This window comes from Acinonyx jubatus, chromosome B2 (genome assembly GCF_027475565.1).
Source record: "Acinonyx jubatus isolate Ajub_Pintada_27869175 chromosome B2, VMU_Ajub_asm_v1.0, whole genome shotgun sequence".
NCBI classification, from domain to species: Eukaryota; Metazoa; Chordata; class Mammalia; order Carnivora; family Felidae; genus Acinonyx; species Acinonyx jubatus.
The window spans coordinates 79,885,213-79,904,766 of NC_069385.1; the positions used below are offsets into that span (position 1 = coordinate 79,885,213).

At 35.5% G+C, this 19,554-nt stretch overlaps 1 protein-coding gene and 1 long non-coding RNA gene across 4 annotated transcripts in view; one reads left to right on the top strand and one right to left on the bottom strand.

Moving 5' to 3' along the window:
* The window catches only part of LOC113598795 (uncharacterized), a 46,877-nt gene extending 36,455 nt beyond the window's left edge, over positions 1 to 10,422 (bottom strand). The window contains exon 1 of the long non-coding RNA XR_003419515.2: positions 10,125 to 10,422. This is a non-coding gene — a long non-coding RNA (uncharacterized LOC113598795). The remainder of the gene's footprint in view (positions 1 to 10,124) is intronic.
* Positions 1 to 19,554, top strand: part of PHIP (pleckstrin homology domain interacting protein) — a 137,551-nt gene that overhangs the window by 79,812 nt on the left and 38,185 nt on the right. For 2 of the 3 annotated variants that reach the window (XM_053222544.1, XM_053222546.1), the window contains exons 20-23: positions 690 to 807; positions 11,556 to 11,696; positions 14,355 to 14,431; positions 16,966 to 17,197. In XM_053222544.1, the coding sequence (XP_053078519.1) occupies positions 690 to 807; positions 11,556 to 11,696; positions 14,355 to 14,431; positions 16,966 to 17,197 (568 nt within the window). The remainder of the gene's footprint in view (positions 1 to 689; positions 808 to 11,555; positions 11,697 to 14,354; positions 14,432 to 16,965; positions 17,198 to 19,554) is intronic. The other variant, XM_053222545.1, reaches the window with a different exon arrangement.

The window sequence follows — 19,554 nt, forward strand, 5'->3', positions numbered from 1 at the left end:
TCCAGGGAAAAATTAAAGTTCAAATATTAAATAGCCCTGCAGGTCAAAAACTTTAAAGGTGTAAGGAATTAAAATAAAAAATAAAATTCTCTTGCAATTGTAAGCGAGGTTCCATGAAATTAAAGTTCACAATTAATGTTCTTCAACTTTTTTTCTGTTGCTCACTTTCAGCTTGATGCCTGGAATGAGTTGAAGTTTTTTCAGTAGCTGAAGCTATACCTACTTTTCATTGGAGAGGACATAGTTCTTTCAGGGCATTAGAAGTTATATTAGTTCACCCTCAAGGTTTTCTCCTAATTCTTTTTTTAAGATTCTACCTATCCATGGGCACAAGAGATCATCACAGCCCTATACTGACATAATGTTAAAAAATACAATTTCTAACCCTTGGAGTAGTTACCTTAGGAATAACCATGTTCCCAGGACTGAGTACTTGATTTGCTAGGGACCATAAGCAGAAACAGGAGTATCAAGTTCAAGTAGACCATCTGCCTTTCCAGTATTCCAGTCATTTAATGCCAAATGTCCAGAGCTCATAGCCTATGCATTTAAACTTAGAAATGGTTATCATATCCTCTGCCTGAAAAGAAAACATCAGGAGTAGCATTCCTTCTCTGACACTGAACATACCTTTCAGAAATCATTTATAATAATTCTAGATTAACGTGTGATTTATAATTCTCTTTCAGTAGGCAGGAAGAATGGAGAACTGCAAAGGGAGAAGAAGAAATAAAAACTTACAGGTCAGAAGAGAAAAGAAAACACTTCGCTGTTCCAAAAGAAAATAAAATACCCACTGTTGCAAAGGTAAATAATACTTACTTTGATGTTTAATATTTTGCTTCATAAGTATAATGAATATTTTAAGGCCCTTTGGTAATTAAAAATGTTAACATTTTTAAAAGACTATTTCATTAATGAAATAAAGTTTATATAGTTAATTCTTGATTATCTCTTTGGATGATCAGTTATCACTTTATTTTTTTATTTTACTGCCTTCAAGCATACCTTTTCCCCAAATGCCAATTATTACTTGCCCATTAAATGTAATAAATTGTATTGTAAGTCTAATAAGCAAGATCCTTTTAGTTCTGCCATTGATTGCACACTTAAAAGTTTTTTAGTTTTGTTTTGTCCTATCCATTTTTTTGTTTTGTACCTGTTCTTTTAGGTAAGTCAGTTATGCTACTATAAATAATAGTTCTTATTATCTCTATTAAAAAAAAATTGTTTCTATGAGTTTGCTTTGTTGGTTTCTCTGTCTTCCTACTCTGGAAAAGCTTTTGGATCTGGTAGGTTTCTCTTTCTTAGTCATGCCCTAATCTGAGAAAGATGTGTACTTATCTTCTTGAATGTCAAAGAATCACAATGACCTATTTTTCCATTCTTTCTCTTTTTCAAACCATCTTCGCTTAGAAGGTTCAGAGCCTTAGAGTGCAAAATGGAAGTAAACTATGGTGCTTCTTTTCTCTTAGAAGTCACCATCTAAACAAAAAATAACTGATTTCTTTACCCTGCTTTGTCCTCTTTCCTCTTTCTATTTGAGTTCCTTAAAACTATTGTATATTAGTCTTGCTTACAAGAACTCTCTTTTTTTTATTTTGTGACTCTTGTTTTTAAAGGACTCAGGTGGTCCTTTGCTATTGTATATTTTCCTTTATTTAGGGGTATCATACTCTGGAATCAGTAGGACCTCACAAAGGTTCATGTTAGTGTAATCTGAGGTAATCTTTTGTTTTCTGGGGGTCTTTTTGGTTGGTTGGTTGTTGGTGGTTTTCGTGGTGGCTAAACAGCACACCCTTTTCTGGATCCTTTGTTCAGAATCCAAGGATGTGGAGATATAAACTCATGTAATGATGGTGAGAGTTTGTATGGCTAGCACCTTTTTGGATGAGATATGGTAATATCTGTTAAAAGAACATGCTTGCTTTTAATCCAGTGGTATTTGGATTACTTTAAAGAGTGGTTTTTGTGGGGGGCACCTGGGTGGCTTAGTCGGTTAAGCGTCCCGAGTTCAGCTCAGGTCATTATCGTGTTTCGTGAGTTCAAGCCCTACGTCAGGCTCTGTGCTCACAGCTTGGAGACTGGAGCCTGCTTCAAATCTGTGTCTCCCACGCTCTCTGCCCCTCCCCCACTTGTGCTCTGTTGCTCGCTCTCTCAAAAATAAACATTAAAAAAATTTTTGAAGATGGGTTTTTTTTTAATAGAAAACTACTGATGTATGTGTATGTACGTGTATATGTGTGTCTGTGCGCTCAGATATTTATAGTTTCTCTGATGGGAACAACTAGAATGACTTTAGTGTCCACTGGTGGAAGAGAGGTGAGGTAGGCTGTCATTATGTATCCATGGAATATTATACAGCTTTTTAACAAAATGAGTTAGAACTCTGATGCCTTAGAGAAATGTTTATGATGTATTTTTAAGTGAAAAAAGAAGTATGATAGTAAGGTTTATGACCTAGTTTTTTCTCAAATTTCATCAAAATAAGGGTTTGAAACCATACCTACAGGTGTATAAATTATGAGATGGCCATCTTTCATCTCAGAGTTGCAATGTTTTTTTCTTCCAATAATAAAAGGTACTTAGTATGCAGGTAGGAAGTATAAATTAATACAAGAAACTGTTGAGAAAGCAATAATAATAAAAGGATTTTTAGCAGTAGGTTTCGTCCTAAAAAATTACTTGGCTTAAATAAATAGAAACTATATTTTGCTCTGATAAAAGCCTTAGTCGGTGGTCCTGGTCCACTGGTCCGTAAATTTTTAAATGAATTTGAATTGTAGGTGAAAATGTTAGATGAAAGAAGTAGGGTACATTACATTCCTCATGCATTACAATTATGATTTTAGTTGACCGCTATTTCCTTTTTATACCCTTTTGAATTTCCCAGAATTCCTAGAAAATTACAAAACCCTTCAATAATCCTTTTAGAGAGAATCCAGGTGGAGCGAATCTTGTGTCCTTGTATGTGAAAATGTCTTTTATTTCACATGGCTATTGCTAGTAACCATTTGGACAAGAGTAGGGCTGAAGTGCAAGGCAGTGTTCTAGTGACAAGAGTGGTTGCGGAGAAAGAACTGGAGAGTGGAGTTGGATGAAAGAACAGGGAATGGTTGAACTCAGATTGCAGTTACGATGAGTCTTTTTTTTTTTTAAGTCTTTACATTTGCTTTATTTTTATTAATGTTTGTTTATTCACTTTTCTTTTTTGTATGAAATTTATTGTCAAATTGGTTTCCATACAACACCCAGTACTCATCCCTCCTCAATGCCCATCACCCACCCTCCCTTCCCTCCCACACCACATCAACCCTCAGTTTATTCTCAGTTTTTAAGAGTCTCTTACAGTTTGGCTCTCGCCCTCTCTAACTTTTTTTTTCCTTCCCCTCCACCATGGTCTTCTGTTAAGTTTCTCAGGATGCGCATAAGAGTAAAAACATATGGTGTCTTTCTCTGTATGACTTATTTCACTTAGCATAACACACTCCAGTTCCATCCCTGTTGCTGCAAATGGCCAGATTTCATTCTTTCTTATTGCCAAGTAGTATTATTCCATTGTATATATAAACCACAACTTTTTTATCCATTCATCAGTTGATGGACATTTAGGCTCTTTCCATAATTTGGCTATTGTTGAAAGTGCTGCTATAAACATTGGGGTACAAGTGCCCCTATGCATCAGCACTCCTGTATCCCTTGGGCAAATTCCTAGCAGTGCTATTGCTGGGTCATAGGGTAGATCTATTTTTACTTTCTTGAGGAACCTCCACACTGTTTTCCAGAGCGGCTGCACCAGTTTGCATTCCCACCAACAGTGCAAGAGGGTTCCCGTTTCTCCACATCCTCTCCAGCATCTAAAGTCTCCTGATATGTTCATTTTAGCCACTCTGACTGGCATGAAGTGATACCTCAGTGTGGTTTTGATTTGTATTTCCCTGATGAGGAGTGATATTGAGCATCTTTTCATGTGCCTGTTGGCCATCTGGATGTCTTCTAGAGAAGTGTCTGTTCATGTTCTGGCCATTTCTTCACTGGATTATTTGTTTTTTGGGTGTGGAGTTTGGTGAGTTCTTTATAGATTTTGGATACTAGCCATTGACCGATATGTCATTTGCAAATATATTCTCCCATTCTGTCGGTTGCCTTTTACTTTGTTGATTGTTTCCTTGCAGTGCAGAAGCTTTTTATCTTGATGAGGTCCCAATAGTTCATTTTTGCTTTTAATTCCCTTCCCTTTGGAGATGTGTCAAGTAAGAAATTTCTGCGGGAGAGGTCAGAGAGGTTTTTTCCTGCCTTCTCCTCTAGGGTTTTGATGGTTTCCTGTCTCACATTCAGGTCCTTCATCCATTTCGAGTTTATTTTTGTGAATGGTGTAAGAAAGTGGTCTAGTTTCATTCTTCTGCATGTTCTGTCCAGTTCTCCCAGCACCATTTGTTAAAGAGATTGTCTTTTTTCCACTGGATATTCTTTCCTGCTTTGTCAAAGATTAGTTGGCCATACTTTTGTGGGTCCAATTCTGGAGTCTCTGTTCTATTCCATTGGTCTATGTGTCTGTTTTTGTGCCAATACCACACTGTCTTGATGATGACAGCTTTGTAGCAGAGGCTAAAGTCTGGGATTGTGTTGCCTCCCACTTTGGTCTTCTTCTTCAATATTACTTTGGCTATTTAGGGCCTTTTGTGTTTCCATACAAATTTTAGGATTGCTTGTTCTAGCTTTGAGAAGAATGCTGATGCAATTTTGATTGGGATTTCATTGAATGTGTAGACAGCTTTGGGTAGTATTAACTTTTTAACAATATTTATTCTTCCAATCCATGACATGGAATGTTTTTCCATTTCTTTATATCTTCTTCAATTTCCATCCTACGCTTTCTATAGTTTTCAGCATACAGATCTTTTACATCTTTGATTGGGTTTATTCGTAGGTATTTTATGATTCTTGGTGCAGTTGTGAATGGGATCAGTTTCTTTATTTGTCTTTCTGTTGCTTCATTATTGGTGTGTAAGAATGCAACTGATTTCTGTACGTTAATTTTGTATCCTGCGACTTTGCTCAATTCATGTATCAGTTTTAGCAGACTTTTGGTGGAGTCTGTTGGGTTTTCCATGTATAATATCATGTCATCTGCAAAAAGTGAAAGCTTGACTTCATCTTTCCCAATTTTGATGCCTTTGATTTCTTTTTGTTGTCTGATTGCTGATGCTAGCATTTCCAACACTATGTTAAACAACAGTGGTGAGAGTGGATATCCCTGTCGTGTTCCTGATCTCGGGGAGAGCTCTCAGTTTTTCCCATCGAGGAGGATATTAGCTGTGGGCTTTTCATAAATGGCTTTTATGATGTTTAAGTATGTTCCTTCTATCCCGACTTTCTCGAGGGTTTTTATTAAGAAAGGATGCTGAGTTTTGTCAAATGCTTTTTCTGCATCGGTTGACAGGATTATATGGTTCTTATCTTTTATTAATGTGATGTATCACATTGATAGATTTGCGAATATCGAACCAGCCCTGCAGCCCAGAATGAATCCCACTTGATCATGGTGAATAATTCTTTTTATATGCTCTTAAATTTGATTTGCTAGTATCTTATTGAGAATTTTTGCATCCATATTCATCAGGGATATTGGCCTGTAGTTCCCTTTTTTCCTGGGTCTGTGGTTTGGGAATCAAAGTAATGCTGGCTTCATAGAATGAGTCTGGAAGTTTTCCTTCCCTTTCTAACTTTTGGAACAGCTTCAGAAAGATAGGTATTATCTCGCTTTAAATGTCTGGTAGAATTCCCCAGGGAAGCCATCTGGTCCTGGACTCTTACTTGTTGGGAGATTTTTGATACTGATTCAATTTCTTTGCTGTTTATGGGTCTATTCAAGTTTTCTATTTCTTCCTGTTTGAGTTTTGGAAGTGTGTGGGTGCTTAGGAATTTGTCCATTACTTCCACAGTGTCCAGTTTGTTGGCATATAATTTTTCATAGTTTTCCCTGATAATTGCTTGTATTTTTGAGTGATTGTAATTATTCCATTTTCATTCATGGTTTTATCTATTTGGGTCTTCTCCCTTTTCTTTTTGAGAAGCCTGGCTAGAGGTTTATCAATTTTGTTTACTTTTTCAAAAAAACAACTCTTAGTTTCATTGATCTGCTCTACCTTTTTTTTAGATTCTATATTGTTTATTTCTGCTCTGATCTTTATTATTTCTGTCTTTCTGCTGGGTTTGGGGTGTCTTTGCTGTTCTGCTTCTATTTCCTTTAGGTGTGCTGTTAGATTTTGTATTTGGGATTTTTCTTGTTTTTTGAGATAGGCCTGGATTGCAATGTATTTTCCTCTCAGGACTGCCTTTGCTGCATCCCAGAGCATTTGGATTGTTGTATTTTCATTTTCATTTGTTTACATATATTTTTTAATTTCTTCTCTAATTGCCTGGTTAACCCATTCATTCTTTAGAAGGGTGTTCTTTAACCTCCATGCCTTTGGGGGTTTTCCAGACTTTTTCCTGTGGTTGATTTCAAGTTTCATAGCATTGTGGTCTGAAAGTGTGCATGGTATGATCTCAATTCTTGTATACTTATGAAGGGCCGTTTTGTGACCCAGTATGTGATCTGTCTTGGAGGATGTTCCATGTGCACTCGAAAAGAAAGTATATTCTGTTGCTTTGGGATGCAGAGTTCTAAATATATCTGTCAAGTCCATCTGTTTGTTTGGGCCCTTGTTTCTTTATTGATCCCGTGTCTAGATGATCTATCCATTGTTGCAAGTGCGGTATTAAAGTCCCCTGCAATTACCACATTCTTATCAATAAGGTTGCTTATGTTTCTGATTGTTTTATATATTTGGGGGCTCCTGTACTTGGTGCATAGACATTTATAATTGTTAGCTCTTCCTGATGGACCCTGTAATTTTATATAATGCCCTTCTTCATCTCTTGTTACAGCCTTTAATTTAAAGTCTTGTTTGTCTGATATAAGTATGGCTACTCCAGCTTTCATTTGACTTCCAGTAGCATGATAGATGGTTCTCCATCCCCTCACTTTCAATCTGAAGGTGTCCTCAGGTCTAAAATGAGTCTCTTGTAGACAGCAAATAGATGGGTCTTGTTTTTTTATCCATTCTGATACCCTATGTCCTTTGGTTGGAGCATTTAGTCCATTTACATTCAGTGGTATTCTAGAAAGATATGGGTTTAGAGTCATTGTGATGCCTGTAGGTTTCATGCTTGTAGTGATGTCTCTGGTACTTTGTGGTCCTTGCAACAATTCACTCACAGAATCCCCCTTAGGATCTCTTGTAGGGCTGGTTTGGTGGTGATGAATTCCTCTAGTTTTTGTTTGTTTGGGAAAACCTTTATCTCTCCTTCTATTCTGAATGACAGACTGGCTGGATAAAGGATTCTTTTTTTTTTTTTTTTTTTTTAGTTATTTTAAATGTTTGTTTATTTTTGAAGGAGCAAGCAAGTGAGCACGCAAGTGGGGGAGGGGCAGAGAGAGAGGGAGACACAGAATCCTGAGCAGGCTCTAGGCTCTGAGCTGTCAGCACAGAGCCCAACGCGGAGCTCGAACTCACAAGCTGTGAGATCATGACCTGAGCTGCAGTCAGACGCTTAACCAACGGAGCCACCCAGGCATCCCTGGATAAAGGATTCTTGGCTGCATATTTTTTCTGTTCATCACGTTGAAGATTTCCTGCCATTCCTTTCTGGCCTGCCAAGTTTCAGTAGATAAGTCTGCTACTACCTGTATGTGTCTACCTTTGTATTTTAAGGCCTGTTTATCCCTAGCTGCTTTCAGAATTCTCTCTTTATCCTTGTATTTTGCCAGTTTCACTATGGTATGTTGTGCAGAAGATCGATTCAAGTTACGTCTGAAGGGAGTTCCTCTGTGCCTCTTAGATTTCAATGCCTGTTTCCTTCCCCAGATCAAGGAAGTTCTCAGCTATGATTTGTTCAAGTACACCTTCAGCCCCTTTCTCTCTCTTCTTCTTCTGGAATTCCGATGATAGGGATATTGTTCCATTTGATTGCATTACTTAGTTCTCTAACTCACCACTCATATTCCTGGATGTTTTTAATCTCTCTTTTTCTCAGCTTCCTCTTTTTCCATAATTTTATCTTCTAATTCACCCATTCTCTCCTCTGCCTCTTGAATCTGTGCTATGGCTGCCTCCATTTTATTATGCACCTCATTGATAGCATTTTTTAATTCCTCATGACTATTTTTTAGTCCCTTGATCTGTGTATCAATAGACTCTCTGCTGTCCTCTATGCTTTTTTCAAGCCCAGCGATTAATTTTATGACTATTATTCTAAATTCTTGTTGCGTTATATTGCTCAAATCGGTTTTGATCAATTCGTTAGCTGTCGCTACTTCCTGGAGTTTCTTTTGAGGAGAATTCTTCATTTCGTCATTTTGGGTAGTCCCTGCAGTAGCTGCAAACTACAGGGTACTTCCCCTGTGCTGTCCAGAGAAACTTGTGTTGGTGGGCGGGGCCACAGTCAGACCCGATGTCTGTCCCCAGCCCACCACTGGGACCACAGCCCCTCTCCTAGGGGCAGAACTCGCAGTATGATGAGTCTTGAAGTGCACATCTCCTTCACCCATACACCTCAATAATCTTTTTTAGGAGTACAATACAAGACCTAGATTTTTGCTTTTTTCTCTCCTCCTCCTCCTCAGTGCAATATTAGCGCCCCAACATGCTTGTGAAGCCAAGCATGATAGGTTAAAAAAAAAAACCACACTACAGATGGACTTACATGACTTACATAGGGAAACTAATTGGATGCACAGAACAGATAGTTGAAATAGCATATTCTCAGAGAGCCAGGCAAGAATATTGGGAACATGTAACCTTAAGCAGTTTTGGAGAGGATCCCATTAGATACATTGGGATGAAACACATCATTATTGAAACCAAGAACTCAGTGGATGACCTGACTAGAAGAATGTAAGACCCTGAAAAATTAGTTAGTAAGCTGGAAAGTCAAGTAGAAGAACTCCCCCAGAGTGTGTCAACAGGGAATGAAATAATGGGAAGAATGAGGGAAGTATAAAAAGCAAACATACATAATTATGTAACATGTATGTAGGTATATGTAAAGAGAGCATGCAAAGTATTAATGAGTCTCTGAAGAAGAGACAATAGAGGGAGGAAAAAGTTGAAAAATAATAAACCAGCATTTTCTTGAAATTAACCTGGCTGGTGTGCCATGCCAAACAGTAGAAACAAGGAGTAAATGATATAGAATTAAAAATTTTAAAACCTCAGCTAAGCACGTGATAGATTTGAAAACATGTAAAACAACATTCTGAAAGTTTCCTGACCGAGAATCACCTGAAAATGAACACAAACTCGATTAATGTTACATAACTTCTTATTTTGTGTTAATAGCATGAATTCTTGTGAGCACCTCATAGAAGAGATATGAAGAAATTGTTAAGGAACCAGCACGTACATTAAGAAAATTGTCTCAGGCACCTGGGGTGGCTCAGTTAGTTAAGTGTCCAACTTCGGCTCAGGTCATAGTCTCACTGTTTGTGAGTTCAAGCCCTACGTCGGGATCTATGCTGACAGCTCGTAGTCTAGGCCCACTTTGGATTCTGTGTTTCCCTCTCTTTCTCCCCCTCCCCCACTCACTCACTCTCTCACGCTCTCCCTCCTCTCTCTCAAAAAGGAAATTGACTGTAACCTCTACACCATAGCATTTGTGCCAGTTTTCAGTTGGACTGGTACATATTAGAACCAAGTGCTGACGTACATTGGTTCAAGAGATGGAAAATCACCTGTAAAGATGACAGTGCCAACGGAACCATGCTGCTTGTAGTTCTGGACAGTTTTGACATTCTACCACCAACTCATCCAACTTACAGACATTTGTGCCCGCCCTTCCCTGTTGCCTACAAAATTGGGTAGTATTAGTGCTGTCCCCGTAGGCCCAGTGCAGATTGGTGTCCTCAAACCTGGCATGGTGGTCATCTTTGCTTGAATCACTACAGTTGTAGTAAAGTTTGTTGAAATGTGTGCACCATGAAGCTCTCTCTGGTGCTCATGTGGGCTTTAGTGTCAAGACCATATTTATAAAAGATGCTTGCCGTGGCACTATGGCTGCTGATAGCAAAAATAACCCACCAGTGCAAGCAGCTGGCTTCGCAATGCAGATTATTATCTTTAGTCATCCAGGCCAAATTAGTGCTGGCTGTACACCTGTGCTGAATTGTTACACAGTTCACATTGCTTACAAGTTTGCTGAGCCAAAGGAGAAGATTGATTGGTCTTCTGGGAGGAAACTGAAAGCGGACTCTGAATTCTTGAAATCTGTTGATGCTGCCATAGTTGATATAGTTCCTGGCAGGCCTGTGTGTGTCGAGAGCTTCTCTGACTGTCCTTCTCGGGTCATTTGGTTCTTTGTGACATAAGACAGTTGCTGTGGGTGTAATCAAAGCAGTGGACAAGAAGGCTGCTGGAGTTGGCAAGGTCACCAAGTCCACCCAGGAAGTTAAATGAATATTATTCCTAATACTGGCCACCTTGTCTTAATTAGTAGTGGAAGAGTAATCTCAGAGCCATTTGCCTCCGATGGCCATTTTAAGTTTAAGAAACTGTTTAATGATAGTAATGCATTGTAAACTCTTGAAAGAACCTTTTGTGGATCATTTGGTGTGTGTTGGGGCGGGGGGTAGCAATATTAAGGTAATTTAGCTTTTAAATCAGTACTTTTAATGGAAACAACTTGGCCAGAAATCTGTCACAGAATTTTGTGACCCATTAAAACAAAGTTTAATGAGAAGGGGAAAAAAAGCCGGGGCTGGAGGGCGGTGGGGAATTGGTTACAGTCTCAAAGTTATTTTCTGTCACTTTAAAGATTTTCTTATTGTATGATATATATTCATTTATGATATATTGTATGCATAAATCTCATGGCAGTCTGTTTTTAAAAGTAATCTTTATTTTCTTTTTTCTTTTATATTCATAAGTAGTCTTTTTTTTTTTTTTTCAGGTGTGAATTCTTAGGTTTGTTGGGTTTGTCACCATGTTGGGTTTTCTCAGTTTTTGATCATTGTTAGTTGTGTTCTCATCTGCTGCGTTCAGTCTGCAGCCAAAGAGAGATAGCCAGCCACCTGGTGTCCTAGCCTCACAGTGGTAGGGTAGTTTTGTGATCACCGTTTTGGTTTCCAGTTTGCCCCTGCCTAATGACATATGTCTCACAGCCCATCGTCCTCTTTCTTATATCTGTTCTATAGGTTTAATGTGGGTATAGGAGAATTGTTAGTCTGCCATTATGAATCGTTTAGTCTGTATCACTTAATCAGAAAAAAACTTTTTCTAAGCTAATTTATCAGTAAGTGAATTTTAGCATTTCACAAACCTGTGATTTAACCTAAATATTTAATATTAATGATTTACTATTAAAATACTTGAACTGGAACTATAGTCCACTTATGTGATTATCTTAAATATGAATGTATTTTTTAATAATTAAAAAATATATAACTTCTACAGGAAAAAGCATGCTCTTTGGTCACATTTTAAATAAATAAAATTTAATTTACTTTTTTCCAGAATCATGCTCATGAGCATTTCCTGGATCTTGGAGAATCCAAACGGCAGCAGACAAATCAACACAATTATCGTACAAGATCTGCATTGGAAGAGACTCCTAGACCTTCAGAAGAGATAGAAAATGGCACTAGTTCTTCAGATGTAAGATCTCAGCACATTCATAAATTTGTTATCAGTTTTACTTGTTTTTTTTAATATGACTTTCATTCTTTGTATTCATTGATGTATTATAGATGTAGCTCAAAGGTGATGTTTTCTAGGTCTTACAATGATAATAATAGCTTCCATTTACTGAAGACTTATTATATATGTGCCAAGCATGGCACACATATTCATAATACCAAATCCACAAAACAAATGCATATGAATGAATTATTCCTATTTTATGTATGAGGTGTCTGAAGTTCAGAGATGTTTAGATTACCTATGTACCTAATTATTAAATGGTAGAGCGGGAGTTAAACCCAAGTTCCTTTCTTTACACTAAAGCCAACCTTTTAAACTAATACCATGTAGCTCTAGTCTGTAATTATAATAACTAATTAAGAGACATTTGGCAATTTTGGTTAGCTTTTTAGCTCTGTACTAGTGTATGACTTTCTTAATTTAATCTTTTAAATTTTCCTTATGCATAATTATTTCTATAAATATCATTGTCCCTACTAAATTATATATTCTTTCAACAAAGGCAACCAATTTACGATCATAAATTAATCTTAAGTATTTACAACATTTCCTTTACCCTCTCCACCTTCCCAATCATCCCTCCCCCAGTTAGGTCAAAGACTCTATGATCCTATTGACTACTATATGTTTATGAAGCAATGTTAGACATATACGGGAATTCTCTGAGTATATTCTACTTTGTAGACATGGCAGTAAAACTCAAACTGTGAGAGTATGCTAACCACAGTTGAGAAGTTAATCTCCATTGGCTTCAGGTCCTAGTATGGCCAGGTCGAAATGATAATGTCCAATCTAGTAAAATGACCAAATATACTAATAACATAATTTTGACACATGACAGTTTAGATATACACATAAAATATATGTGAGCTAGCTATTTGCCTTTATAAAATATTTCCTTATTTTTGAAAGATTTAGTATGATTCTTTTAGTAATATGTTTCTATAAAATATTCTAAATATGATTCAGCTTATTAGAAACATATTTTCACATATATCTGTTACATAAGAAAAAGTTAACTAATCCTTTATTTGTCTTCAAAACTAATTTGCTTATACTTTAACATTCATTCAGAGCAACTGAATAAATTTCTAGAGGAATACATTGAGAACAGAATATTGTGTATGGTACAATATATTAACGGAAAGAATCCTGTTTTTTTTTTTTAGTTCAAATATTTTGTACTTCTCTATAGTACTTAATTTTCTACTAAGAATATAGAAGTACATTTCTTTTCTCTCCCTTTAAAGAAGTAATATGTATAGTAATGATGGGAATAATCGGATCATTTATTTTTTCAGTTATATTGAGCAGAGATTAAATTTACTGTTGGATTTGATCTTTTCATATTTGCTTAGTTCTCAAAACATTGTGGAATAGTTGTATAATACATATTCTTCATTATTAAGACATCAAAAAGAAAAAATTCTTCCCCAAATAGGCTATTTTATTGAATTAGTAAAGGAATACATCCCATTATCATCTTGGAAAATTCTGTGAATATGCCTAGCAAGTGATAATACTGAACCATTCTTGTGGAGAGGAGTCTAAGCTTTGGAGTAGCTTAGTTGCTTATTAATTATGCTGCCTCGGGTAAATTGCTTAACCTTTTTAAACTTTAATTTCTTTAAATAACTGCTCCCTATCACCAGCAATGTTTTGTCTAGGTCAAATGGGATAATGTATACAACATGCTTTGAATAATTTCTGAAATACTAATAAAAGCTTAATTAACGTGAGCTGTTGTTTTTACTGAAGCATAAAGTTTTATTTGAGCAAGGGAGAAATTGTGTAAGATTTTGTGACCCTGAAAAACAATTTTTATAAAGAAAATGGCTTCTCTGGAATATCCTACGTTGAGCAGAGTATGTTTACTGAAGAGAAACAGTGTTTGGGTATTTTTTAATCCTCTACTATTTGTATAGAATAATATCAGAGTGTAACAATAAGATATAAATTCCTAATTTAAACTTCTCATAACATCTGTAGAAAAACCTTAAGTTTTTAAAATGGGCCAAAAAGTACAATTGATTCCCATTGTTATCTATAGAATTTAACATCCAATCTCAAAGATATATTGAGGCTGAAAAAACAATAACAAACAAAATGTTAATCACCTGAGAGATTGCTCTGAATCCATTATTAATAGGTATTATTTTGTTGGCTATGTTTAATAATTTTGTTGGATAAAAATATAAGACCTGTGTTTTATAGCTAATTAAAATCAGGTTTTAATGGTTGTAAATATACTATATGATTGGTACTATTAAATATCACTGATTTTTTTTAATTGTTATGTAATAAGAACAGAACAAATGAGATTAAAAAAAGTTTTTGACATTTAAGTTGCTTTAAAATATGCTACTTCCCATTATGTCTGTATCTATATAATCACATATGCATAACCATTTAGCCAGGGATACATAAAGCAAATATTTGTTAGGTATATTTCCTTCGAGCTACCTCCCCCATTTTAGCCTGCATTTTTAAAAAATCGTTAGTTAACATATAGTGTAATAATATCAGGAGTAGAATTGAGCGACTGATACTTTGCATAATCATAGAATGTTAATGTAAAATTACACAATAAAATATATATTAAATATTTCTTAGGAAGGGGAAGTTGTTGCTGTCAGTGGTGGAACGTCTGAAGAGGATGAGAGAGCATGGCACAGTGATGGCAGTTCTAGGTAATTCATCGAATTTTATTTCTACACGTGTAATATAAAATCTTTACAAACCTGAAGGTTCGTTTTTATCAGCAACACATTTCAAATTTTCTTTGGGTTTAAAGTTATTTTTGGCGGCACGTGGGTGGCTTGGTTGGTTAATTGTCCAACTCTTGATATTAACTCAGGTCATGACCTCACTGTTGTAAGATCGAGCCTTACCCGTGTCAGGCTGCAGGCTGAGTATGGAGCCTGCGTAGGATCCTTTCTCTCCCTCTCTCTCTGCGCGCCCCCCCCCCCCAAATAAATAAATTAACTTAAAAAAAATAAAGTTGGTTCTTCTTTGGCGGTCTTTTTGTAGTCCAAAAGTTAGGAGATTTTCTTTCTGATATGTTTATCTTAGCAGAAAAAAATTTTGGTCATTGCAACTAAATGCGCAAAATGATGCTTTTAATTTGTCCTCTTAGTTGATCTTTTATCTTCTGAATCCTGTTATTTGTAATAGTGAACTACAAATTAGTTTCATTACTGGTTTTGAGAAATACTTAAGCATTGAAGTAATGAGATCTTGTAGAATTGTCTATTTTCATATAGTATAATTTGTTGAATGATAATTATTTCTTCCAGCAATGAGAAGTGAGGATTCCTTTATTTCCTTATAATGGTGATCTACATTGTTATAGGGCTGATCTTTGCTGACCTTATAAGGTCTTAGTACCAAGAAAGTAGCTTTTGATTATATTTAGCTCCTTACACTTATCCCTGTCAGCAGTAGCTCTTAAAATTGCCAAGGAAACGAAGAGGTGGAGGTTATCAGAATTCCTTATATCAGTGTTAGAATCAAGGGCTTTCTTATTCCTACAACATTGACTCCTAGTGATGATATGCATGTACCCGTGGTTGTGTCTGGGAGATTTCTATATTTGAAACAGGGCAATAAAAGAAAAACTCACTTTCTTTTGGCTCAGCAGTGGAAAATAGAGTATCTCAAACCATGAGACAGCATAGAAGTTCATATATTGAGAAAGTAGTAGTGGCTTCAGCAGTTAGGGGCAGTTGTAAAGACCACGGGTTCTGCAGTTTGTAGTCACATGTGTGCTGGCATCAGATTTTCTGTAAGTGCCAAGTGCTCTGGAGAGTAGCAGCTGTGAGTATTTGGCAGGTGCCATTTTTAGTGACCATGGGCTGGAGTTAGTATAAATAAATGCTCATAAGTTGAGGACAGCTTATTCTTGGATAGATGTTTACTCTGCAGATGCATTCCCATGCATCCAGTATAGAATCTGAAAATATTTTTTAAACCAAGTTCTTTAATATTGTTTTCAAATTAAAATGAAGTCATGAAATCATACTAGAATGCACCTTAATTATTTGATTCTTATCAGTAATGATTATTCTTAGGGAGATATAGGTAGATGTTTGTTAGGGATTTTGGGGACAGGGGTTAGAAGTGGTGGTAGTAGAATAAAACTCCAGTCAAATCTGTCCTTTCCATGTTAATCTTTTTAGAGAAGTAAGGTTATACATCATCACTAAATATAGGAAAACTATTGATTTTAACATAGTGTAACTTAGATTTCTTTAAGGCATTTATAGTTTTAAAATTGTAAAAAATCAAGTAGTATTCTCATGTACTAAAATTAGAACAGAAGATAATATAACTGCATTCTTTATTTTGCACCAACATCAGTTCAATAAAATTTGAGTCTTTTGAAGGTACACTGAAAAGAAATGGCAAACATGCTTAGTAGTGATACATAAAACACTAAGGCATGTAGTTTTCAGAATCATGGCATTCTTTGAAGCATAAGCTACGTCTAAGGTATATGTAGATGTTGAGTAAAAGTTGCAAGCACAGCCTTCCTAATAGGCTGGAACACTTGGGACAAACCCCACCTCACCCCCATTTAATATCCAGCTATCATGAAGGCATCAGTGCTCTACCATCAAAATACCTATGGTGAAGAGTTCCCTGCTCCTCTCAAATAAGTAATCCCTATGCTTCCTCCTCCTTAATGTTGGTATCTCTGTGGCATCCAAGACTATCTGCCGTTGCTAGAATTGCTCCTTATTTTTGTATTCCCCACAGTATTTTGCCCCAGAATGCAACACTCTTCAGAAATTAATTTTTTAAGTCTATTTATTTATTTTGAGAGAGGGGGAGAGAGAGAATCCCAAGCAAGCACACTCCCCACCTATAGTGAGGAGCCAACACAGGGCTCAAACTCACAAACTGTGAGATCATGACCTGAGCTGAGATCATGAGTTGAACACTTTTCTGACAGAGCCACCCAGGTGCCCCAGAAATTAATATTTTTGTTAAAATCATAGGAGGCACTTAAATTCATTGTTTCAATTAAAGCTATAGCCTTATTTATCTTAAAGTTTTTGAGATACTTAAGCTGACAGAATTTTAAGAAACTGTTTAGAACATGAGTTGAAAGGGAAGTGTTTTTAGTTTATTTGTTACTCTGTCATTGTGATCTCTTTATATTTATAAAATAGTCTTACGGTATATCTTCTGTTTGTATTTTTTAATCCCTTTTGCCTTTTAGTGACTACTCTAGTGATTATTCTGACTGGACAGCAGATGCAGGAATTAATCTGCAGCCACCAAAGAAAATTCCTAAGCATAAAACCAAGAAAGCAGAAAGCAGTTCAGATGAAGAAGAAGAATCTGAAAAACAGAAGCAAAAACAGATTAAAAAGGAAAGGAAAAAAGTAAATGAAGAAAAAGATGGACAAATATCACCAAAGAAAAAGAAACCCAAAGAAAGAAAACAAAAGGTTTTTTTGCTTTTTTTAATATAAATTGTTTTCTGTGAAAACAAAGCACACTTTTTAAAAGTGCTGCTGATAAACATAAATGCTGTTGAGGCGTACCAGCAAGTAGTATTGGAAAAAACTCAGAAGTATACAGTAGCAAAATATAGTATGCCAAACGTATTTAATTTTCTCAAGTTTTAAATTAGCATGTGCGAGTATTTACTTATAGAATTACCATATTCTCAATATTGAGCATTTAATCTTATGAGCAGATTTTTTTTTGGTAATCTCTTGGGATTTATTCATTTGTGTATAAAAAAAGTTTAAAAACATATAGTTTTATGAGTCTTTTAATTTCCTTTGCTTTTTGACCATCCTTATTGATTGTTAATTGCTGAAAATAACCAGCAAGCATAGAGCACACATGACTTGGAATAATAATGGCAGAACTTGTCATAGTTGACTACAAGGCAAATATGAATCTAAAATAGGATACTACAGTTATTAACAAGCTTTCATTAATTTATAGAGAAGATGAGCCATAATTAGATGATCTTAGGTCAGTAGCAGTATTGACTTGATTACTTCATCTTTAGTCTGGGTAATTTGAGACAAATCAGAACGTAAGAGATAAATGTTATGGAAATAAGAACTGTCAGCTCTTATGGAAATGGAATTCTTTTAAGAAAAATAAGAGCTGTTTGCTCTAAAGTAAATGAAATACAAGGGAGATGTTTTCTATTCCCCAAAAGACTATAAGTAGAAAGTATATTTGGTTAAATAAACACAAGGAAGATTTTTTTTAACCTCTTTCATTTTTAGAATTAAATATAAGTTGTTAATTATAGGATTAAATACTAGGGAGGCTGTCTTTATCTCCAGAGAGCTTTGAAAATTTTAAGAAAACTTCTGTTTTTAATGTTTATTTTATCTGTATCATCTGAACTCTTGTTTCAGCTTTATAATTATTTATTAATTTGGATTCCACAGCCCACTATTCTTATTACTTACTTTGCTTTTGTCTGGGGATGATTTACCAAAGAGAGTATCACACATATATGTGCTCAGTTTTCTCTTGTGTGTCTCTTATGTGTCAGTGATGATAAATGTAGGCTGACCCATTATTTTATGTGGTACACAGACTGGTTGAAGAAAACTGATTTAGCCTTCTATCTGACTAATAAACATTTTTTTTCTTATCTCAAGACAGTTTTGATTAACTTTTGAGGTTTACAGTGTTAAGTCACTGTGAGAACGTAATTTTTTTGTCTCAAGAGTGCAGTTTACCTGACTCACCTGGTTCCTTTTGATTGATAATTGTGTGTAAACTAACACCTTGGGCTTTTTCATGCAATGCCACATTTAGATCCACTGTTGCTGTTTGGCATATTTTAACTTCACAATTTTTATTGAAGTATTACAACAGGATCTGTGTGCCACTGAATTTATGTGGGACAGACTTTAAATATCATGAGGTAAGGATATTATAGACTGTTCCCTTCAATTTGGTTTTTGTACACATGGTTTGGTATTAGTCTACCAATGGATCTAACAATAGAATTGTTCTTATTCTTTAGTCTCTTTGTTATTCCAAATAAACACAATAATATTTCCCTTCTTACGCATAGGGTCATAGAGTTGGAAAGTTACAGATTCATTAAGTAATATTTACTGCAAGTATGAACAGATGAAGACATTTTCCATATGACTAATTGTATTCAAATTAATTAAGAGCCAGTAAGGCAGATAAAGAAAATGGTTATTAATAGAATTCTCCAGAGATGCAGTAAAGTCATCTCAGATGTATCTGATATATGTCCATTATATTGTTAGGAACTCTGGAAACCAGATTAATAAATTTTTATTGAAGGCTTACAGTTTATAAAGCAATACAGTGGATAAAAAGAAGTGTAAGACATAGTACTTACCTGAAAACAATGTGTGATTAACAAGTTGCTTTAATCCCCCAAGATAAAAATAGAATATCACATTGTCTAATATGTTTAATTACCAGATTAATTTTAAAGATGATAGCTCGAATCAAATAAGGACATCTTTTCTTAGAGTTTCAGGTTAAGGCTTCCAGAAATAAGATGTGAGGTAAACCTAGAAGAATTTCCATGAATACAAAGGAAAGATCTCAATTACCTGTATCTCCAAAATGAACAAAAATTCAAATGATGAGGCTGGAAATTTTGAGGAATATTCAGTGCATTTTATTTCCTAAGTGGTTTTAAGTACTAAGTGATAGAAACCTACTTTAAAAATTCTAGGTTTCCCAAGAATTATTGAGGAATAAGATGTATCGTCGTAATGATTCTTGGCTGTGCCATACCAAAGTCTTACAGTTATAAATATTATTCCTATTTAATAGCCAA